This window comes from Halictus rubicundus, chromosome 14, assembly GCF_050948215.1.
Source record: "Halictus rubicundus isolate RS-2024b chromosome 14, iyHalRubi1_principal, whole genome shotgun sequence".
NCBI classification, from domain to species: Eukaryota; Metazoa; Arthropoda; class Insecta; order Hymenoptera; family Halictidae; genus Halictus; species Halictus rubicundus.
In genome coordinates, this window is record NC_135162.1 from 9110668 (window position 1) to 9135354 (window position 24687).

A 24687-nucleotide genomic window follows, 5' to 3' on the forward strand; every position below is an offset into this window, starting at 1 on the left:
ATATTTTATATACATATGAAATAATATTTTATCCATCTCTGACTTCGCGCCACTATTTTCTATTAACGCTAACCGTAAAATGTGTATACGATATTTTACAAAAATTACAAAACTGATTTTTATTTAGATTTCTATTTTTATATTACTATGTGTTTTAGTGAACCGGTCGTGGTAAGATTACCGTTAACATTTCCATAAATAATTCTTCCTCGAATGACATTATCAACATCTTTCAGACACCGTCGAGCAAAGGTAATAAAACGAAAAGAATTAAAAAAATCGTGCAGCAGGAAAATCAAGAGATCGCTAACGCGGAGGCGTCCTTCGAGAAAGTGAGTACATACGTCGAATCAATTACAATAGACACAGTACACCCAACTCTTTTTTTCCACACGGTAGATGTGTTCCTAAAAAAAAGTAATGAAAATTTATTGTTGTTAAATGTTGTATAAACGTGGTCGCAACGGCTGCCAGAGGTTCGCGGCAAGGTTGTCGAGAAACAACAGGGAGAAATGTTAAGAGAAACGCAATTTTCGGCCACTTCATTAACTTCGCGAAGTTCCGCTGTCCTGTGCCGGAGACTTCGACGAGCGGGGCGCCATGTTTTTCTACTGTCTCTCGAAGTGTTGTGATTAGCGGAGCACGGAAGATGTTATTCTTGCGTATGGATGTTTGCGCTCGCTGCGCAGCCTCCCACGAAGATCGCCTGAAACAGTGGAAGACCTCGATATACGAATAACGGTGGCGATGATACCATAACATTGCCATGATCCCGGCTAAAATGAGAGCATATAGGTTGCGCCGATACTACGCGACCCAGAGAATCTAGCGAGTCTTAAATAACGAACAAAAACGTGTCTCTTTTACAAAAAAAGAATGTTTACTCGATATATGTCCACAAGACGGGTCTACGCAGGGACATAGATCGGCTAGAAAATTCTTTGCTACACTGCGGAACATGGAAAAGAACAGCGACTAGTTCTGCGACTTTTATCTCTGAGATATTTGGGACATATATCGAGTAAAGACTGTACAGTAACGTCTCGATACACGGGCTGATACGTGGAACCATAGTGGGAGCAGGGTAAGCGTAAACGTGAGTTCAGTTATGCTATTCCTTCGAAGGTCATTTGAAGGTGAACATATTATACGCGGTCGAATTTGTCTTTTCGCAACGTTATACTGATCGTAATACGTCTTCCCATTTGAAGGAAAGCGTGAACGTGGTCTTCGTACGTCCAGTTATGGTATTCCTTCGAAGGTCATTTGAAGGTGAACATATTGTACGCGGTCGAATTTGTCTTTTCGCAACGTTATACTGACGGTAATACGGTGTCCCATTTGAAAGAACGAGGCGACGAGGACCTTAAAATATAAAAGACAACTCAAATAATTCCTCCTCCCCATTCGGGAGCTATAATAAATGTCTCCCTTACTTTTCCCGGGGAGCTGCGACAGCAATCTCACTTTGTGTACGGGGGCAGTAAATATCGTTGCTAAAAAGGAAAGAAAAAAATACAAAACCCCGTTCGTCGAGCATAGCGCTAAGCACAGGTGATTATCTCGGTAGGAAAACTAAAAAACCCGGGAAAAGACGCAAGACCGATTCGTCTCGGAGTAATAAAACCGTCATGACCAGGGATAAATTCCCCCCCGAAGATCCTCGATCCTTCTTATCGTCGTCCACAGCCAGGCCCGTTCACGCGTGACGGAGCCCGAGCGAGCGCATTATCGATCGAGGCCTCGTTTATGCCAGTTTTAAGACGGCCCCGAGTAATGACCGAGAGAGAGAAAGAGAGAGGTTAATACACGGAGGATTCCCTCGGGAACACGTGGCCCGTCGCACGGTCCCCCGCGCCATATTGGCGGAGATAATCGCGGTATTACGAGTAATCGGTACGGGAAGGTAGGTTCGCGCCGCGCCGCGCCGCGGGTGCAATAAAAATTCATGCGAGTACCTGCGCCAGGCTCTACCTGGCCCTTCTCTAAGGGCTCGGTATTCAAATACCGGTTTTTTGTTTTTTTTTTCCTTTTTCTTTCTATTTTTTTTTCGCGTGGTGATCACCGGACGACGGCGAAGGGAAAAGCGGCGACGTGCGAACAGAAACCTAAAATCCGCTCGTAAAACGATAATCGATTTACGATGGCGGCGCTTTGCGCCTACCGAGGACCCTCGCCGAGGATCTTTCCCTTCGGCACCGCGGTGGCCACCGAAAAAGGGAAGGAAATCTCGGCGGATCTTTTTTTTCCGCTTTCCTACGGAGAACAATAAACCTTCACCGTGACGCAACCGCGACCACCGTTCCCCGTAGGTTTGCCGGTTTCCGGAAAAATTCGGAAAAATCACGGAAGAGATTTTTCGATTTTGTCCGGGAAGTTTTTCTCGATTTTTCCGGAAACCCTTTGTTTTACGGGAAAAAGTAACGGGGCATGGAAGACGCAGCCTATCGAGATCTACAGGTTTTGTCTAACGTATTTTTCGATACGTTCAATGATTTATAGGTTAGAATGTCCGAAAGTATTTTTCGATTTTTCCCTGGAATTTTTTCGATTTTTCTGAGAACCCTTTATTTTACGGGAAAAAGTAATACGACATGAAAGAAGCAGCCTATCGAGATCTACAGGTTTTGTCTAACATATTTTTCGATACATTCAATGATTTATAGGTTAGAATGTCCGAAAGTATTTTTCGATTTTGTCCTGGAATTTTTCTCGATTTTTCCGAGAACCGTTTGTTTTACCGGAAAAAGTAACAGGACATGAAATACGAAGCCTATCGAGATCTGCAGGTTTTGTCTAAGGTATTTTTGGATACATTCAGTAATTTATAGGTTAGAATGTCCGAAAGTATTTTTCGACTTTGTCCTGGAATTTTTCTCGATTTTTCCGAGAACCGTGCCTTTTACGAAAAAAGTAGTACGACATGAAAGATGCAGCTTGTCCAGATCAACAGGTTTTGTCTAACATATTTTTCGATACATTCAATAATTTATAGGTTAGAATGCCCGAACTTATTTTTCGCTTTTCTCCTGAAATGTTTCCCGATTTTCTCGGAAACCGTTCGTTTTACGAAAAAAAGTAGCACGACATAAAAGACGCAGCTTGTCCAAATCTACAGGTTTTGTCTAACATATTTTTCTATAAAATCAATAACTTAGAAGATATTCGAGAAAAAGTTTAAGGGCCCGTTTTCCCGTTATCCAATCGAGATCAAACCTTGCGCAGATTTTTTTCATTAGTCAGAACAATCCGGAGGGGAGGGTGTGCCGCAAAAAAATGTCAAATGTCGAAAATAAGAGGCACCCTGGTGTGCACCTTTAGTAGAGAAATGGTTAATAAAATATTATTAGGTTAAATTCCCGTGTGACGAGTCGCGTCTCGGTCGTTGGCAACGATCACCGTCGCGCTCTTCTGTAACGTAATTCCCGTAGTTCCACCCACTTCCGGCGGTTTTACACGGTGTCCAGAGGGATCGATAATTCGCGGGGGGGAAGGGTTGCACGTCGGCCCGTGGTAGGTGCGGATAATTGAAACCCGTCGGAAAATCGTCCGAGTCATCGTGCGCGAAGCCGTCACTAGCCGGGGGCGCGTTATTATTAAAATTGACTCGTTCGGAGGGGGGCGCGAGTCGAGAAATCGCTGCCAATTCGAGGCGTTTGATCGGACGCCACTCATCCACCACCTGCCATCTTTTTTAACGTGTTCATACTCGCTCATCGATCGATCCCGAAAGCGAAACGGAAAAGCCAGGCTTCGAATGTTTTAACAGTTCATAGGCGTTTTCGTGTTCGGCCGCCTGTTCAAACAAAATGGCTGCGAAAACAATGTTCGGAAGCGACGATCTTCGAGTAAGCTCGGGTTAGGCGAGCATTCGGAGTTTTATTAATCGTATAAACGGGTTTGAAGTCACGCTGAAAAGCTCATACGTTGTATCCTAAAAGTTGATATGTATTGTTTAAAAACACAGGTTGGCTGGTCAAAATTACCGCCTGATATAACTCATTGTTCGTTGACTTTATCGAGAAATGTTCGAAATGAAATTTATTGTTTATCCGAGAGGCTCATTAGGAAAGCACAGTTGGATTTTTTAAGGCGTTATCAGATGTCAAGGTGACCTTGAGTTTTTCAAAATGCTTTGTTGTTGCTGCATCGATTGACCTTGAACCTGGATACGACACGTTGAAAATAAGTAATGCACACCTTTCTGCTTCGTTTTGAGGGTCAAGGTCGATTGAAGGTGCTTTGTTATAGGTCAGTGAATTTGTCTTTTAAATATAGAAAAGTATATGAAAAAAGGTTCATATTAAAAAATGATAACGCATTGAACACTGGCAATTTAAAACTGTCTAGTCACTCGGGAGTTCCTGTGAATAAAATTGTTGTCGAGTCACGCTATATGTAGAAGTGCATAGGGTTCATTGGTATAACCGGCGACCATAACTGCTCTAACCAAAACGGAAGAGGTAACAATTATTTCTTTGACCAAGCCTGCTTGCAATTTTCCTCCCTCTAAAATAAACTATAAAATATCTATTTACTTCTCAATGGTAGGGATTGTTAAAAAACGAAGACCATAATTATTCTAATCAAAATAGAGAATATGATAATAATTTTTTTCTCGAGTGAAATGTTTTTAAAGGTTTTAAAATTGTAACTGACCAAAAATTGATTTCATTAATAGAAAATTATAATACAGATGGAGAAAATACCGTTTTACAACAATATTGAATTATTTATAATATTGTGAAAGTTAATTGGAATTTCTAAGAAAAAAGTACGGGTTAATATTTAGCGGGATTTTGATCATGCCAAAGTATACTATTATTTTGTTGGAAAAGATCCTGCCGAAGCATTAGCTGATTTTAGGTTCAGGTTAGGTTTCTTTTTATTGCGAACGAGCCGGATCTCTCTATTCTTTCTACGTGAAATAATGACAATAAAATGATTTTATGGTTGGCCCGACGGCCTGTTCGCAAAGCTCTACCTCTCGCGAGCCTAACGAAATATAACGAAAGATCGGCAGAACAGGGACGAGGGTGGTCACCGGTCTTGTTTGTACAATCGATTCCTCGCATACTGCTTTTACACGCACGATGCTTCTACCAGAGGGTGGAGAATCTCGAAAGTCTCCACCGTTCATTTTTGCAATAATCTCTCTCCAATTCGACGTGTAAATAATTATAATCTCATAACCAAATATACCGATCCCGTACGGTCCTTCATGAAAATTTTCATTTTCCGTGCATTTTCTAAATATCAAAATGAGAGAACAATTTTATTCACCAGATTTTCCGCGAAGAAAATAAAACCAATCTACTGTTTATAAAATTTTCCACATAATTTAAAGAATTTTAAAATGCATGGAAAAATAGGGTGGGAAAAATATAATCAATTTATTATTTCCGTCTTGTTGAAATTATTCGAGAATGATGACGCAGACGATTTTTATGTTGCATAAAGATCCACGGTCTAATTATTATATCTCATTCCAAAAATTGATGAGAATTTGTTTCCACACTTAATTTCAAAAAGAGTAATAATTTTATTCGGCTCCTATTTTTTTGGAATCGACGCAGACAATTTTTATTTCGCATAGAGATCCACGGTATAATTATTATATCTCACTCCAAAAATTAATGAGAATTCAAGGAAGACTGACAATTTTATTCGGCTCCCGTTGCTTGCAATTAACGCACGCAATTTGTATTTTGCATAACGGTCTAATTATTACATCTCACTGCAAAAATTCATGAGAATTTGTTTCCATACTTAATTTCAGAAAGAGTAATAATTTTATTCGGCTCCTATTTTTTAGAATCGACGCAGACAATTTTCATCTCGCATAAAGATCCACGATATAATTATTATATCTCACTGCAAAAATGAATGAGAATTCATTTCCGCGCATAATAATTAAATCACGGTGTCACCGCGCGTCTGAAGCGGACGAATCGCATTTTTCTTCGTTTTCGGACGAACCGGAAATGCTTCCTAAAAGAATTGGCGAGTGTCAGCGGAAGCGGAAGAAGGCGACGAAATAAACAGCTTCCGAAACAAACAGCTGAAGGCGTAAAGCTCGTCGATCGGGCTCCGGCTCGGCTTGCACCGTTTATTTGTCGGCGAGGCACATCGACAAATATTTGCAAATAATAATCGACTTGCTTGCAGGATCAATAAAGCACAATTGCTCGCGACGACGTCTGCCAGCCGTCGAATCATTCCGTGGCCACGATCCTTCCGAATCATTTGTACAAACTTTTTAACCGGTAAACGCCGGCTCCGAGAACGCGCTCGCACGCGCGCCGAACAATTGTCCTTCTGTTCCACAGACGCCTCTTCTTATCTTCCCGCGAGGCGGCCGACACGCTCATTTTTTTCCACCTCAAATTTCACTCGAATTTTTGCTCGAAATTTAAACGAAGAAGCGAAAGAAAAATTTAATTAATATGTATTATAGGGCACTGATCTTCCGAAAACAATTCAATTATTTTCTGTTCTGTCGCGAACTGTGCCACTATAAATTTTCAAAGAATTTCAAAACTCTAAATCAAAAATTTGAAAATATTAATTGGAGAAAAAGTTCTGGTTTAAATGGGAGAGTGACTTACGGGCCACGCACAATATAATTTCTATTTTTGCTTAAGGAATAATGCTTCAGAATAATGGTGCACTGATTTTGAAAATATAATTCAATTATTTTTACTTTAAATTTCCAAATCATTTGAAAAATTTGTTCTATTTTAAATGGGAGAGTGACTTATTGGCCACCCACAATATAATTTCTATTTTTTCTCAATTCAATTATTTCTCCGGTTTGTCGCGAACGTTTTCATTATAAATTTCCAAATCATTTTCAAATTTCAAACGAAAATTTTGAAATATACATTTCAGAAAAAATTCTGTTTTAAATGGGAGAGTAACTTATGGGTCACTCGCAGTATAATTTCTATTTTTGCTTCAGAATAGTGGAGCACTGATTTTGAAAATATAATTCAATTATTTTTTCTTTAAATTTCCAAATCATTTTAAAAATTTGTTCTATTTTAAATGGGAGAGTGACTAATGGGCCACGCACAATATAATTTCTATTTTTGCTCAATTCAATTATTTCTCTGCTCTGTCGCGAACGTTTTCATTATAAATTTCCAAATCATTTTCAAATTTCAAACGAAAATTTTGAAATATACATTTCAGAAAAAATTCTGTTTTAAATGGGAGAGTAACTTATGGGTCACTCGCAGTATAATTTCTATTTTTGCTTCAGAATAGTGGAGCACTGATTTTGAAAATATAATTCAATTATTTTTTCTTTAAATTTCCAAATCATTTTAAAAATTTGTTCTATTTTAAATGGGAGAGTGACTAATGGGCCACGCACAATATAATTTCTATTTTTGCTCAATTCAATTATTTCTCCGGTCTGTCGCGAACCTTTTCATTATAAATTTCCAAATCATTTTAAAACTCGGAACAAAAATTGTGAAATATAAATTTCAGAAAAAGTTTTATTTCAGATAGGAGAGTGACCTGTGGGCCCACAGTATACTTTTGTTTTTGCCAGTTGAAATTGGCCAGAGCCCGACGCAGCCTGCGGAGGACGCAGAAAATTGCCCAAGATGGCGGCGCGAGGGAGACGACGGTATACATAAGTGGATGCAGGATGAGGTCGAAATTGAGTCACTTAAAAAACGATAGAGCGCATGTGCTTTATCGTCCTCGGCGGGTTGCAGACGGGACCCTCGAAGGAGTCACGTGCTGTGCGTGCCTCGCCGGTCTTCTGCCAGATTTGCAGCGCCCCGAATCGTCCGTCGGCCTATCTCGAGCCCGACGGACTTCACCCTCGGATCCAATCCGCATCAAAAATAATAGACTCGTCTCGCGCACGTTCTCGAAGATCAATGGATCCGTGATCCACGATACAGGGAAAAAGAAGTGGGAAGCTTTATCTCTTCGAACCTCTGCACCGGTCCCCCTCGTGCGGGACGAAGAAATATTCTGAGCGACGCGCCATACTTCACAAAATTTTCCTAAACAGTGCTTCGGGTACCCATCAATGAGTATGCAAAATCCTATTGCAAAAAGTTCAACGGTTCTTCCGGAAAAAATTGCTAAACATTATTAGACAAATTGCACTCGAGTCCAGAGCACCCTCTAGAAAACATATTCTGGAAAGAAATATATAGCTCCCATAATTTTGATTGTTTTCACTTGAAGAAATTTATGAGTGTGCTTCAGATACCCATAAATCAGTATGCAAAATCCTATTGCAAAAAGTTCAACGGTTCTTCAGGAAAAAATTCCTAAACATTGTTAGAAAAATTGCACTCGAGTCCAGAGCACCCCCTAAAAAACATACTCTGTAAAGAAATATATAGCTCACGTAATTTTTATTGTTTTTACTCGAAGAAATTCATGAATGTGCTTGAGGTGTCCATAAACGAGTATGCAAAATCCTATTGCGAAAAGTTCAACAGTTCCTTCGGAAAAAATTGCTAAACATTGTTAGAAAATGGCACTCGAATCCAGAGCACCCCCTAAAAAACATACTCTGTAAAGAAATATATAGCTCACGTAATTTTTATTATTTTTACTCGAAGAAATTCATGCATGTGCTTGAGGTGTCCATAAACGAGTATGCAAAATCTTATTGCGGAAAGTTGAACGGTTCTCCCGGAAAAAATTGCTAAACATCGTTGGAAAAATGGCACTCGACTCCCTGGTAGTTACGACTCGATTGCGTGGCATTTCAGCGATTTTCTTCTAGGACGCACTTTCCTCTGCGTTTAATAACAGCCGGAGCAATCTCGAGAGCAGGGGAAAGCGGGAACCCAGATAGCGAACGAGGACCATGTTCGATTTCTCCTGAAGAAAGCGGTGACGAACTCGAGGGAGAAAAATTCCGCCCGTGTGACTAATGTTGCCGCGGACAGAGTACTCTGACATTAAACAAGATAACCTCTCTTGTTTGTGCAACAACTGCACAGAATCCTGGGGTCGTGCCGGTCTAGAACCGATTCCGACTGACTAATGGGTCATCCGGTAAATAAGGTCGTAAAAGATCGCAGCAGCATGGCAGGTTACACGCTACCAGCAAACCTTTGGCCCATTGACTCACTTACGATTTACGACCGAGCATTGTTCTGCAAGATACGAACTATTAGTTAACGAGCTGTTTTTCACGTCTCTTTTCTACGAGGATGACTCACGTGGTGCTCAAAAACACGTGATCCGGCGAAGATTCGTTTCAAGGACAAACGACCGCTTTCGGGAAGACATGCTCGGAGTTTGACACTATTTACTATCGATACCGAATCGAGTGTGATATCGAAGCCTGAACACAGTCATCGGCCCCGTTTGTTTGGACGTTGCACCTCCGCCAACGCGTCGCCATTTTGGACGAAAGCTGTCTTCACGAATTTCTAGTTGATAGTCTAGTCTGCAGACTTTCGTGAAAAATATATAATCTTAAAACGATGAAAATAATTTTCTTGGTAATTTTTTTTTAAACACAACGACATCGTTGTTATTAGGAAATAGTACAATAAATAATCCTGGTCTGAAGCTTCGGATTTCTACTTTTACGGATTATCGTAAGGACGGGGAATTGTTCAGCATTTCTAGAAAAATGGCTAAAAATTTGGAAAGACATGTACTCGTTATTTTGACAATTAAAATAATTTTCTCCGTAAACCGGCCGGTAAGCCAGATTAGCAAACTGAATTTGGCGAGTCTGAGGTCCGAAGATTAACTAAGAATTACCATTGTCTTCGCATATGGGGCCTCCGAGGCTCGCCTAATCTCGAATTGTACCGGAAACACGGAAAGTCGACCAGCTCGAGGTTATCGAGAGCTGACCGAGGCCCGGGGTTTTCCCGCGGCGAGGAAAATTGGTTTCGCCCCGATTATGTTCGTATTTAATGCGGTTCACGCGTCCCGTGACCGTTCTTCTGTCGCGCGATTGTTGTGACAATGGTTTACGAAGTCAAAGGGTAAGATTTGCCACGCACACAGACACGTCCGCCATTGTCGACGCTGTCGTCCGACGGATCTTGCCCTCGTTGTTGCTCGCCGCGATCCGAGACACGGGATTTGCCAATCATGGCAACGCGGAGACAAATAGGATCTCGGCCGAGGTGGTTTCCCTTCCACCAGGTATCCTCTTTATTTTTACAGGTCGATTTATTTTTACAGGAACCGGCTGTTTGGAGATCTTCCGGGCCAGATATTCCCAAAATTAAATTAAAAAATAAACACTTGAACGGCCGACAGCGGTGCCTGGGTCTGTTTCGACCCGGGAATAATCGTCATTTACGCGTTCAATTTTTGGCAAATAAAGCAGATGAATAGCTGTTGAGAACGTCGAAAAGAGACTAACGTGTTTACAAGAAATATCTGTAAAAATATATTTTTATTAGTTATTAATTAAAAATTGTAAATAGTCGTAAGCATCAGCAATTATAATACAGCTACAAAAATGGTCCGCCGGCCGAGGGTTAACACAGTCATTTTTGTACTTATTCAAAATTATTTTGACTACATAATATTGTTCAGGACCACTCACTGCTTTGTTTATGAATTTTCAGAAACATTTTTTTGAAACTACTTCTGGTAGACACGTTAGTCTTTCCTTAACACTAGGAGCACCGACTGTTCTACATTATTTTATAAAAGCAACGGGAATGTATCGAATCAAACTAGCCATTTTTTAAACAATATATACCCAAGGAAATGTTGTTGAATAATTCCCGAATAATCGAGGATCGACGAATTGAATGACGATTTTGACGGGTCATAATAGACCCGGGCCCTATCACCGCAAGAGACATTGTCATTTAACTCGCAATTGATCCGGACAATTATCGCAAAGGAGTTGGAATCGTCTAGTTCGTTTCTAAAAATTTTGTCCTTGGAGTCCAGAGGGCATCCTGAGGAAGAAAAAAGATTTGTTGGTCGTAGAACCGTGAATATTCGGAAATAGTCGGCGTCTCTGATTTCGGGGCCCGGGGATGAGCCCGTCTCCGGGAATCCTGGATAAGTGTCTCGGGGGCCGCCCTAGAAAAATATCTGTCCGGGGCACACGGCAACCTAAATACCTGTCACGCGATTACCGCCGCTCGGCTTGTCCCTCGGCGAGAACGCGTTTGGGTGCCAAGGGGTTTGTTGTTTCAAGGCTTTACGAACAACAAACCGCCCCGTCGAGAAGTCAATGTTTCGTGAGTGGCTGCCCTGGAAAATCAGGTGCATCCGCGGTCGGGTCACGTCCGAAAAACACCGGTCCACACCCCCTACCCCCTCCCTCGTCCCCCGGTACGCGACCGGACTCCGTGAAAAAATCATGCGAACCGAACAAGACCACCTCCCGTGACGTGGCATAAATTTTCAAAAATTCCACGATTCCCACGAACACGCGTACCAACACCGACTCTGGGGAGTCGAGGGTGTTGCAACGCCTGCATTCGGCGGCAGGATAATTATTTAGTGGACACCCTTTGGAAACTAACTTTCTGCAAATTGTCAAATGTCTTTTTCTGTGGATTTTTATGAATAGTAAAAATCGCATCGATTCAGAGGTACGTTACTAGGACGAAATAAATGCTCGTTTTTTCCTCTAATGATTTTAAAAGCTGATAATTTTTCAACCAGTGAACTCCTCGGCTCGAAACTTCGATTTTTGGCATCTTCTCGTCAAGATGTACAGGATCGTATAGCGAAAAGTGAAAAATTTCTGGGTTGCCAAGGAGAAGTTTAAACAAATTATTGAAGACAAGAGCTTCTCACTTGGCGGCACTTGTTTCCTAGAATTGACGGCCAAAATTGTTATTCTGCAGACTAGTGATAACATATCGTCACTCTTAAATTCTTTCAGTCCTTTCACTATGTTTCATTTTTATTACAAATGCATGAAATCCGCAGTATAATGGAATTTAGATTAAGTAAGTCAAAAATGGAAGTGATTGTGCAGGAATGGTAGCTTGGAATCAATCGCCAAATTTGGAAATTTCACCGAAAAATCGTCGTACCGCCGCAACGTGTTTGAACAAGGAAAAACCATACTCGTCGGCGTTCGCTGAGGGAGGAGTGTTTGACTTTGTTCAAAGCACCGAAAGGCGCAGAGTGAAGTGGCCCCGGCTCGATAAATGTGTTTTGTCATTTTTATAAGAAGGCGACACGGGGACAGACGAATGGACGCTGAGGGCTCTGAAGGGTGTCTACCTGATCGACCTGGGTGGTCCACTACCTACTATTAATACCGCTGATAAGTTCTTGCAAGGAGGAACGACTCATCCATCACGAAAAACTGATCCTGACCTTTTTCGAGAAATTAAGAAATTGTTTTCTTAATCCTCCGATGACGGGATCCATTTCGAGCTGATCTCCATTTTGAGCTAAAGTTACAAGAGTTAAAAGTTACTATTTTCACCGCGAAAAACTGATCCTGGCCTTTTTCGAACAATTAAAAAATTGTTTTCTTAATCCTCCGATGACGGGATCCATTTCGAGCTGATCTCCATTTTGAGCTAAAGTTACAACAGTTAAAAGTTACTATTTCATTTATAGAAACTATCAGCGTTGTTGATAACAATTGTTACTTAGTTAATAAATACGACCTTGCACTTTCTGGATAATTTTCTGTACAAATAAATTGCTATTCGGTCGCATGAATTTGACGACAACCATTCTTAAACAATTCACGAGTACCGTTCAACGTTTATTTCTACGGTATTGAACGCATTAAATTTTGTTAACTAATTTTTCTAGAAAATGCACAAAGTCGACTAGGTCTAAAAATATGTTCAAAAAATGTAAGTATATTCAAGCATTCTCAATTATACAATTGTAAAAATGGCCCCTTTCCGGGGATTAATATATTCGGTCATTGACCTCCGCGATATTGAACGCATTAGTTTATTAATTTTTCTAAAAACTGCACAAAGTGCACTTCGTTCAAAATTGTGTTTAAAAAATTTATAAATATAGCCCCAAGCATTACCAACTATACATAATTGTCAGAATGGCCCCCTCCGATTAATATCATCGGTCATTCACCTCCGCGGTATTAAACGCATCAAATTATTAATTTTTCTAAAAACTGCACCAAGTACTCCTCCTTCAAAATTGTGTTTAACAAATTTATAAATATAGCCCCAAGCATTACTAACTATACATAATTGTCAGAATGGCCCCCTCCAGTTACTAGTACCGGTCATTGACCTCCGCGGTATTGAGCACATTAATTAATTAATTTTTCTAAAAATTGCCCAAAGCACAGCTCCCCCAAAATTGCGTTTAAAAAATGTATAAACAGTCCCAAGCATCCTTAACTCTACAGTTGTCAAAATGGTCCCCAGCGGTACAGGAACGCGTCAAGCAATTTTCCAGAAAATCGTATGCTGGTAGCAGTCACCGGACATGGTTCCGAAGATTCTGCGCCGGGAGATTAGCATCTCCCGTGGGAGATAAGCGTCGGGAACGATGTCGAAAATGGACGGCGACGCCGAGCGCCGAGGCAGAGAGATTCGTGTAGGATCGATCGCGGCCGCGATACGCGTAATCTAGGTCAAATAGCAAATCGTTGTTTAATCGTAGATTAAGGATCAGGTACTAATCGAAACAAACACCGCTCGATTGAGCACTTGTGCTCAAACCGGATCGAGCGGGGAGGAGGAGGAGGAGGAGGAGGAGGAGAGTGATTTGTTGTAACGAAGAACGCGCGCGCGCGCGAGCGAGCGAGCGAGCGAGCGAGCGAGTGCTACCGCGGCCGCGATCGCTTGGCACAATGTAGCCACTTGTTTACAGGGACAATATTTTCATTCCGCAAACAATTGGTGGCTCGATAAAGACCCGGGCGTACAGGTGGCTGCTCGGGATCTAACGTTGTAACGCGCCGCCGCCGACGCCGATGACGCCGTCGACGCCGACGCTGTATGCCTCTCTCTCTCTCTCTCTCTCTCTCTCTTCCTCTATATGTGTCTGTGTGTTTACGAATCTCTCGAGTAAAGTATTAGCCGACTCTAAACGCTCGAATCATCGAGAGTTGTATGCCTTCGATTCGTCGACTCGTCACGGTCGATGCGGCGACGCTCGCGTTATTCCAGACTCTTTTTCCCCGTAATCCTAACCTCCCCTACAGCCGGGGGACATTTCCACCGAACCTCACAATTCTCCCCCCCTAAGCTCTCGGTACCTATTCTACACTATTCCACCGTAGCGAGGTCCCATAGCTCCGGGTCGGTGGAGATCTGTTTAAAAAATGGACCGGAACATTGCCGACCCCGTTTCTCCAAGGTCAAGAGGACAAAAGTCTCCGGCGTGCCTCCACAAGCATTACCAACTGTACATAATTGTCAGAATGGCCCCCTCCGATTAATATCACCGGACATTAACTAAAAACTGCACAGAGTGCACCTCCTTCGAAATTGTGTTTAAAAAATTTATAAATATAGCCCCAAGCATTACCAACTGTACATAATTGTCAGAATGGCCCCCTCCAGTTACTAGTACCGGTCATTGACCCCCCGCGGTATTGAGCGCATTAATTCATTAATTTTTCTAAAAACTGCTGAAAAAATGGACCGGAAAATTTCCGACCCCGTTTCTCCAAGGTCAAAAGGACAAAAGTCTCCGGCGTGCCTCCCCAAGCATTACCAACTGTACATAATTGTCAGAATGGCCCCCTCCGATTAATATCACCGGACATTAACTAAAAACTGCACAGAGTGCACCTCCTTCAAAATTGTGTTTAAAAAATTTATAAATATGGCCCCAAGCATTACCAACTGTACATAATTGTCAGAATGGCCCCCTCCAGTTACTAGTACCAGTCACTGACCCCCCGCGGTATTGAGCGCATTAATTCATTAATTTTTCTAAAAACTGCTGAAAAAATGGACCGGAAAATTGCCGACCCCGTTTCTCCAAGGTCAAAAGGACAAAAGTCTCCGGCGTGCCTCCCATGTCCACCGTTTTATTAAAAAACGATCTTACAGGACATCTCAAAATGGTACAAACGTGGACAGGGGTGGCTCTACACGAGGAAATAACTCGCAAAATTTAAATAATAAATTAAAATACGTTTTCATCGTCTTTCGTTTGACCGTCCGGAGCAGCTGATGCTCCTTTCCCACCCTCTTAACACTAGGTTTACGTCAAAATGACGGGTTCGAATATGTTTAATTTAGGATCATTGAGATTGTGAAGATCCGTCGTCTACGTGGAATTATTCAACACATTTATTCCTTTAGGTACACATTATTTAAAAAATGGCTAAAATCTTGGACAGAAGCGTTCTTCTTATTTTTATAAAGATATGTAAAACACTCGCTCTCAGTGCTCCGTGAACCTAGTGTTAAGAAGGGCCGTCCGGATGCGTATCCATATTTATATATTATTTAAAAAATGGCTAAAATCTTGGACAGAAGCGTTCTTCTTATTTCTATAAAGTAATGTAAAACACTCGCTCTCGGTGCTCCGTGAACCTAGTGTTGAGAAGGGCCGTCCGGATGCGCGGGAATAAAAAGCAGAAGGGAATCCCGGTGGCTCGTGTTCAACGGGCAGGCCAATGAGGAAAGAAACAATGGCGGACAGCGTGTCCGGCAGAGATAATCCGACGGTGTTTACGATCGAGCGACCGCAAGAACGAAAACAAACGACGGTCTCGCCGGGGCTGAAGTCCACTCGTACGGGCCGCTGCGGATAATAAGCGGTGCTAAAGTGACTAGTAAACCGAGATATCTGCTGGTCGTCGCCGGAACAATACGCCTCCCGGCGTCTGACGGCGATTCGGTGTCGCAACGGATCAGGGGAAATTGATTCGAGCTCAGGGGAAACGGTTTGCCCCCTCTCCGCCAGTTTCGGGTCGGTCACGTGACGTTGCGACGCACGCGCGACGGAGACGGAGCGCGGTCACGTGACCTTTCCGTGGGGGAATGGCGGCGTGGAGGGGGCAGAGGGAGTGGGAGACTACCGGGCCCCTTTGTCCTAAACTGAAGCATCAATAAATAATAATAACAATTAGAATTAGAATTATTTCTCCTATTCGTTGCTGGTGGACTGTCGATTTTATGCATTTACGACGAAACTGGGTGAATAAAATTGAAAAACGGCTCGAGAGAAATGATTAAAGATTATTGTAGCTGTGAGGGGGATGATCATTTGGTTTTGTTTTATAATTTTCGTTCTGTGGGATATAAATGGAACTGGCGCAATAAGTCGTAAAAAAAGGCCTCGTAATCGCGCCGGCAGATATTTCAGACACGGTTTATCAGAGCCGGGGAGTGCTTTTTAATCGTGGGCCAGTGGACAAGATACAAGGGACGACGGATAGCCGATCGATAAAATGCCGGACCTCCTCGCTCCGCGATCGACCCTCCTCCCCTGTCCGCGCTCCACGAAGATTGTCCACACTTCGCTCGTTTCACGCCGATTGCACTCCTTTGATTTGCAACGCCATTTTTACCATTTCTGCACAGTCCACAACACTGCTAACGTTCGTGGAATTAATATTTTCTTTTTTCCTTCTCTCTCCTGTCTCTTCCGAGTCCAAATTAACTGGCTGGAATATGAATAATATTACGGAAATTTGAAACGGTGGGTCGCGACATTTTTTTCAGTTATTCGTGCAACGGGGAATTCACTGTGAATGGCCTCCATTTATTCGTGGATTTTTGATAAGTCATAGACTGGGGATCTTTATGCATTTGTTTGTACATTTTTAACAAAAGTCTCTACCATCTTCGTAGCATGACAAGGGATTTTCTGGTTGATAAATTGAATTTGTTTCTCATCCTGATTTTTATGAAAAGTTGGAATTTGCGTGAAGCAGTCGTCGTTGTGGATTTTATGCATTTATGGAAAAAATGGATAGATCAAAGGCAGAAACAGTAAAAATATTTAGAGAATTGAAAAGCACTGTTTTCAGCTCGGTATGATTATTAAAAGAGGAAACAAGTATCCTGTAATGCCTTGCAATTAATACAGACACGATTTTTATTTTGCATAATTTATTTTGCGGATGCTTATGCAATTTTTTTTAGGGAAGTGGAAACAAATAAACCCTCATTTTCAGTGGTACTGACCTTTGTAGATCTGAAATAAACAAAAATCGTGTTACATTCTGTGGAATTTTATATTACAGCACTTTTTGAAAATTTTTATGTGCCATAAATGCATAAAGATCCAAAGTCTGGTTATAACATTTTGGTTTCCACGAACCAGTCGGACGAATTTCGTAAAAGAAAACGATGGGCCCCTCCGGCCCTCGGAATTCGGCGCCGCTGCAACTGATAAGTGTCACTCCACGATAACAGACGTGTGCATCGATCGGAAACGAACATTTTTCGATCGATCTCCAATGCGTTTCGACGCCCACTGTTCCCCGTCATCGATAATCACGAAAAGAATCGTGAGAAGCAACTGTCCCACAGGAAAAATATTATTAATTTATTTTTTAATTATACTGCAGGGTCACTGCATGAGTGGCGTAAATGTATGTTACATACGGAATGTAAGATTTTCACTGTATTCATAAGAGAAAAACACATTAATGAGGGGAAATATTAATTATATTACGAAAATATTATATAAAATTAAACAAAAATATCTTCTAATTTTTACGATTAGACTAGACTGCAGGTTTTATACGTTCGTGGGAAAAAAACTTGAAACAGCAAACAATTTAGAAGAATTAGAAAATTTCAAATTTAGAAGAAGTGACATGAGTGAATTTCGATTTTTTTATATTGTTAAAGAATCAAGGAAATTTCTATTTAGCTCCTCTGTCTCTGGCAATATTGACAGAGACAATTTTTATTTTGCATAATAGTCCACGGTCTACTTATAATTAGACGGATTTTCTGCATTTATGACAAAAATGAGTAGTGACAATTTAAACTGGAGAAAACACTACGACAATTAATACCAATGTATTATGCCCAACTTAGGTGCTAAAATGATTAAAAAGAGAACTTTTTACTTGGCTCCTGTTTCTCACAATCGCATTAGTCTACTAATAATTAGACGGATTTTCTGCATTTATGACAAAAATGAGTAGTGACAATTTAAAGTGGAGAAAACACTACGACAATCAATACCAATGTATTATGTCCGACTTAGGTACTAAAATTATTAAAAAAAGAGCTTCTTACTTGGCTCCTGTTTCTCACAATCGTATTAAACTTTTATTTTGTAAAAAGCACCGCAGTCTACTGATAATTAGACGGATTTTCTGCATTTATGACAAAAATGAGTAGTGACAACTTAAAATGGAGAAAACACTACGACAATCAATACCAATGTATTACGTCCAACTTAGGTACTAAAATTATTAAAAAAAGAGCTTCTTACTTGGCCCCTGTTTCTCACAATCGTATTAAACTTTTATTTTGTAAAAAGCACCGCAGTCTACTGATAATTAGACGGATTTTCTGCATTTATGACAAAAATGAGTAGTGACAACTTAAAATGGAGAAAACACTACGACAATCAATACCAATGTATTACGTCCAACTTAGGTACTAAAATTATTAAAAAAAGAGCTTCTTACTTGGCCCCTGTTTCTCACAATCGTATTAAACTTTTATTTTGTAAAAAGCACCGCAGTCTACTGATAATTAGACGGATTTTCTGCATTTATGACAAAAATGAGTAGTGACAACTTAAAATGGAGAAAACACTACGACAATCAATACCAATGTATTACGTCCAACTTAGGTACTAAAATTATTAAAAAAAGAGCTTCTTACTTGGCCCCTGTTTCTCACAATCGCATTAAATTTTTATTTTGCATAAATATCCGCAGTCGATGACAATATAGCGTTAATTGCCAACAAGAATTGTTCCTTATATCGAAATGTCGAGAGCCGGAACATTTACGGAAGAGTAGGAAAGAAAAATCCGTTTCGAGTAGAGGGGCGCGGCGGGCGCGCGCGGAAAACGGCTTGCGATCAACAAACGTGATTTTTCACTGTTCGCCCGGGCGAGTTTAAAATAATTTCGAGCGGCTCGCCGGGCCGGCTTTTAATTAAAGGAACGAGGAATCCGCGGATCGTTCAGCAATTTAGAGGTGGTACGCGGGTTCCGAGATTACCCGCTCTTAATCCAACAGCAGAAGTGTTTCGCGGGGTGTGTTTGCGAAGCGTATTAGCCGCGGGTCGGCCGGATTAATAAAGTTAAAAATGCACTTTACGGCGGACGTGCGATAATGATAATTTCGCCGGCGAGCCCTAGCCTCCGAGCAAAAAGACGGGGCGAACGCGAGCCGGTCGATTTTTTATCGGGAGGCGATTTTAATTGCTTCGACCCCGTTGACCGACTCCCACGCGTCACCGACGCCATTTTTTCACTGGTCGAGGTGCAACGTGTGTAGCATGCTCCGTAGAATTATCGTGGAATTTTTTAATCATTTTTACTGCGAGTCGTCGCAAAAATTAGCTTCGATTTCGTTTGACGTCAGCGGCGGACCGTCAACTTTGGGGCCCTGGCGCCTAACCGGGGATAAACTAAAATTAACTCGAGTACCAAAGATTTTTCTATCATTTTCTTTTCGCTTTTGCTTTTAGAAGTTTTTCATCTAAATTGTTTTTATTTACTTTTTTTGGCCGTGAAAGGGCCCTTCCACTGAACGGGCATTTATGACACAAATCAATTAACAAAGTACAAAATTCGGGAGATTTTTTAACAGAAAATAGTGCTCGAACATCATCCTTTTTAAACATTTCTTGCAGGATTTTCATATTTCAAATAATTTTTAAAAATAAGTTTCTATTTTGAATTAATCTGAATTTTATTTTACTTTTAAAAATATGTTTCTATTTTGAATTAATCTGAATTTTATTTTAAATTCATTTTTGTCTTCAAAATTAAATTTTTATGTTCACAGATAAATTTCCATATTTTTAATGATTTTTCAGGATTCACAACAGCAAATGAATTCGCAAATAAATGAATGGATTCGTAGCGTTCATGATGAATCGGTTGTAATTTTATTTTCAGTCCGACTCTTCTGTCCGCAAAATTCAGTAATTATTTGTAAACGCGGGGAGAGCGACGGAAATGATTTTCGACAGTAGAAATTTTCATTATTTGCAAATGATCAACAAGATTGACAACGGGAGGCTGGCGAATGAATTTGCACACCTAATAAAAAGGCCAATTAGCAAATAAAAGATAAGAACTTCGATCAATATATGTTTTGTTCTTCGGCACGCATAATCGGGACGTGGATTGCCCGCATTATGTGGACGATTTTAAAGTGTAAACTACGATTATCGGGGAGAATGAATTCGACGCTGCATAAACATTCGCGCGATCGATAATTCATGGTGAACTAGCAACGATTAATCGGGAACTAGCGACGATATTTAATTCATCGTTAAATAAAGGGCATCGCGACTGCAAAATTATTAACGCGCGCGAGCGCTCGTCCCCGTTGTTTATCATAAACAGCCGCCGAGTACGAGTTTGTTAGCGCCACCATTTTGAATGCGTCCATCCTGAATTTGCTTTGTTTAATTTCGACAGACGATTTGTCGTTTAACTATACACGTACAGACTTGCAAAGAATTAATTAACATTCCTACTGAACGTGTCAAAATTAAGTGTTGCTGATTCTAAACAAATTAAAGGTGCCATAAACACAACGTAATTAGTACTTCTCACGATTTATTAAAATTGTTAAGAGAGGAAATCAGTTTAATAATTATTTCTATATTTTGTTCTTTAACAGTTTTCGGTAGCATTAAAAATAATTGGTACTAAGGGTAAAATTTAAGAAAAATAATCTCCATCAATTGCTAGCTATCGTTTCTTTTCTTAATAATTTGAGTTAGAAATATGCGACTAAACTAATTTTTGTGCTGATCAAATTCCAAAAATATTTCAAGGATTCAAAAATATTGTTGTATAATTATCGATTAATTAGGACGGTTAGGAATAGAGGTGAATGATTTGGCAATGGACGGAGTTTCAGAAGAATCCGCGGTCTGGAAATCGCGAGGGCCGTTTCTGCGCGTGGAACTATTAAAAACGCCTAAACTCCGGACGCTTCTTTCCGACTGTTTAGCGTGGACACTGTGAACGGTACGGCACGGTGTTAGAAGAACCAATTTGGAGGGCACTAAATCGCTGAAAAGAGACGTTCCCCTTCGGCGCGGAATAAAATGGGTCATCGTAACGATTAACACGCGTCAGTGTTAAATGTTTCAACAAATCCGATCTGTCGTTCAATGGATCCCTTTCCTCGGTTCCGTTCAGGGTCCCCCAGTTCATAGTTAAACTGGCCGAGCAATTTGCCACATTAGACCGCACTTCGCACTTCCTTGAAGAACAACTATAGTTACCGCGAATCACTAATTTTTCCGCGGACCCGTACACCGTCACGACCATAATTCACACGCGACCCCGGTACAACTCCTTCAGAAACTCTCCTACAGCGAGCACTCCTCTCCCGTATTTTCTTTCTCAATTTTTCCCCCGCGAATTTCAGCTTAGCAGTTTCGCCTAAGTCGCGCGAGACAATGTAGTATAGATAAACTGTCGATTTTGTGCAGTTATGGCAGAAGTGAGCGAGAGCAATTCAAAACGGTAGAAAAATTATTTGAAAATATTATCCTCAAGTTTTAGTAAGATCATAATTTTATTGTAGATATCTATTTTATATCTATTTTATTACTGTCTATTTTATATTCATTCATTTCATTCGATTTGTATGTGTTTATAGCAAAAATGAGCAAGGGCAATTTGAAACAGTAGAAAGATGAAAATAATGTCAAAATATTTGTATATGTACTATCCTCATGTTTTATTCAGATCATAATTTTATTTTACCTATTTATTTTATATATATTTTATTGCCATCTATTTTATATTTATTCAGTTCATTCGAGTTGTATGTATTTGTAGCAAAAATGAGCAAGTGCAATTTGAAACAGTAGAAAGATGAAAATAGTCTCAAAATATTTATTATATTACCCTCACATTATTAAAACTATAATTTAACTCTATTTTATTACCTTCTATTTTATAATTATTTATTTCATCCGATTTGTATGTATTTACAACAAAACTGGGTAAATGCAATTTAAAACAGTAGGAAGACAAAAATAATTTCAAAATATTTACTATATTACCCTCCACTTATTAAGATTATAATTTTATTTTATTCACCTATTTTATATCTATTTCACCACCATCTATTTTATATTTATTTACTCTATTCGCCTTGTACTCCAACTATCTAATAATTATCAAATTAAAAAGGAAATGTCTATACAATTTCTGTCCCCTGCAATTGACACAGAAAACTTTTTACTTCACCTAAAAATCCTCAGCTCACGATAAACATTTTAAGATATTATTGCCCTACTATTTGGTTAACAATTTATAATAGTTGAAATAAATTGGCAAGTTCAGAGAAGCTTAGGCGACGCCTATTAGAAAAGAGTGTTCGAATTCGGAGCACGTGACTGATAATTGTAATAATTGTCGAAAAAAAAAAAATGGCGACACATGTAGACATATTGATTTCGCCGCGTTCGCGGCGAATTTCATCGGCGGCCCGCAATCGAATCATCTAATTAATCCGCACTTTTCGACCGATTTCGTTGAAATTAACCGTTCATCGTGTCGAATAATTAACCGGTCGGCGGCCCCTCCCCCCATGAATATTAAACGAGACGTAATAAAAAGAGATCGGATTTTCATGGGGGGATAATTAGGTTAGATTGATTCGATCAGGCCTCCTCTCCCCGTTTCTTCGCCGTCGCTCCGCGGCGTCGCTGAGTTTTCTTCGTTTCGCAATGGCGGATCCGATAACTGGGCTAGCTTATCGCTTCACTTTTATCGTGCATTTGAATAGCATAAATTTAACTCGCATACATTTCCCACGGCGTGTCTCGTGGCCCAGATATACATTCTTTATCTGCCGCGATGGCTATACTCGAGCGCGAACCTTGCTCGAAAATTTGCTCGGCGACCGAAAAACCATCGAATAATCTCTATTTTTACCGGTTTCTATGATTTATCAGATTGTTGCACACGAAATACTCGATTTTACATTCGGTACAGTGAAGTATTCATTGAATCGGGCGCGAAATTAATTTATTTAGATAGAAAACAATTTTTCATTTAGCTTGTAGTCAGTTTTATAAAATTTTGAGTTAAGGGGTATTATTAATGGTGCGAACATTTGGTAAATAATTTGTTACTAGGATTCATCTAATTTATTCTTCGGCGTCGCTTTTACGCACATTCGAGGAGCAATGTTTAATCCGCCGGGACCTGATTTATATTTAACTAAGATATTTGAAAATCGGAGAACTGAGAATACGAAGAATTTTGTGCATTTCTGCCGTCGGATTGCAGGAGCAATTTTAATCTCTCAGGAGAGGACTGTATTTAATTAATCAGTTTCTGTCTTAAACATTGACAAAGGATCACGACGAGAAAAAAGTGTTGTACATTTCGGAATTAAAGGACACGAGCGTTCCACTGTTTTCCTTTCCCTATTTAAAATTTTCAATTAATCGACCGAATTGTGTTTTTGAAATTAAAGGACTGGAAATAGATGAAGAATCACGACGAACAATAATTTTACACCTTGAAAATAATGCGTATTGCACATTTCAGACGTGAAGGACGCGAACGTCCTGTTTCCGCCGACGGCACGCAGCAAGCGTAATTCAATGGACCTTTAAAATCGATATAACAAAATTTATACACCGCCAATTATCATTTGATCACTCCGTAACAAAAGTACGGTCAGCATTGCAATTATTCTACAAAATTAACACCGTTCATCCCCAAAAAGAAAATGCATTAGGCACATTTTAAGAGCCCGTCGCCGACGAAACAAATAAAACAGACTTCCATATTCGGTCCGTACAACATTCCTCCAGTTTCATAAACCCCTAGCACTATGATCTAGTTTGACTATAAATTTTTCATCGTGCAAAAGCTTCCGTGAGAAAGAGAAAATTTATTCCACAGTTTGACTCGGTATTTACGCAAAATAAAAATTTTTCTCAGATACCTTTCATCCCTTAAAAATTGTATACCGTTGAAATCAGGATATCGACATCCTTAACACTAGGTTTACGGAGCATTAAAAGTGAGTATTTTACATTACTTCATAAAAATAAGAAGAATGTGTTTATCCAAGCTTTCAGCCATTTTTTAAATAATATATACCTAAGGAAATAAGTTTGCTGAGTAATTCCACGTAGATGGATCTTCACAATCTCAATAATCATAAATTAAAAATATTGGAACCCGTCGTTTCGACGGGTCCCGTAAACCTGGTGTTAAATTTTCGTAACCTCCACCGTTTTCAATTCTACCAGCGCATTTCCCCCCCAAAAACGCGTAAACTCGGCAGAGTGCAAAAATCGAGGTAACAATCCTCCCCTTTCCCCCCCCCCCCCCACATGACCTCTCAAACCGCCCTCGGTCCCGTTATTCCAAACCGAAACAATCTCCTCAGCTGTGGACAGAGGCCACGAGCCGGCGAGGCCCGAGAACAAAGGAAAAATCATGGTACAATCAAGCAAGAAACGAACCTCAGTAGTCTTGATCGGGGCACCACGGGATCCTCCATCTTCCCCGGCTCGGCGAGAGGCGTCGCACGGGGATGATCATCGCGGGAGCGTCAAAATCGTGGCGAAAACGCGTCGTCGACCGAACTCGTACTGTAGG

At 40.4% G+C, this 24687-nt stretch overlaps 1 protein-coding gene across 1 annotated transcript; it reads right to left on the reverse strand.

Annotated features, from left to right (window-relative positions):
• LOC143361099 (uncharacterized) lies at window positions 1–24687 on the reverse strand. The gene is made up of 2 exons (XM_076800359.1): window positions 24552–24687; window positions 1–706 (listed from the first exon to the last, which is right to left on the reverse strand). Exons 1-2 carry the CDS (start codon window positions 24587–24589, stop codon window positions 355–357), a joined length of 390 nt encoding a protein of 129 aa, XP_076656474.1. The 5' UTR covers window positions 24590–24687; the 3' UTR covers window positions 1–354.

Excerpts from the sequence above, each read along its gene's own strand:
- LOC143361099 (XM_076800359.1), bottom strand. The coding sequence starts at position 24,589 with ATGGAGGATCCCGTGGTGCCCCGATCAAGACTACTGAG. Across the intron at positions 707-24,551 it reads CCCCGATCAAGACTACTGAG|GCGATCTTCGTGGGAGGCTG; the intron begins GTTCGTTTCTTG and ends CCACTGTTTCAG.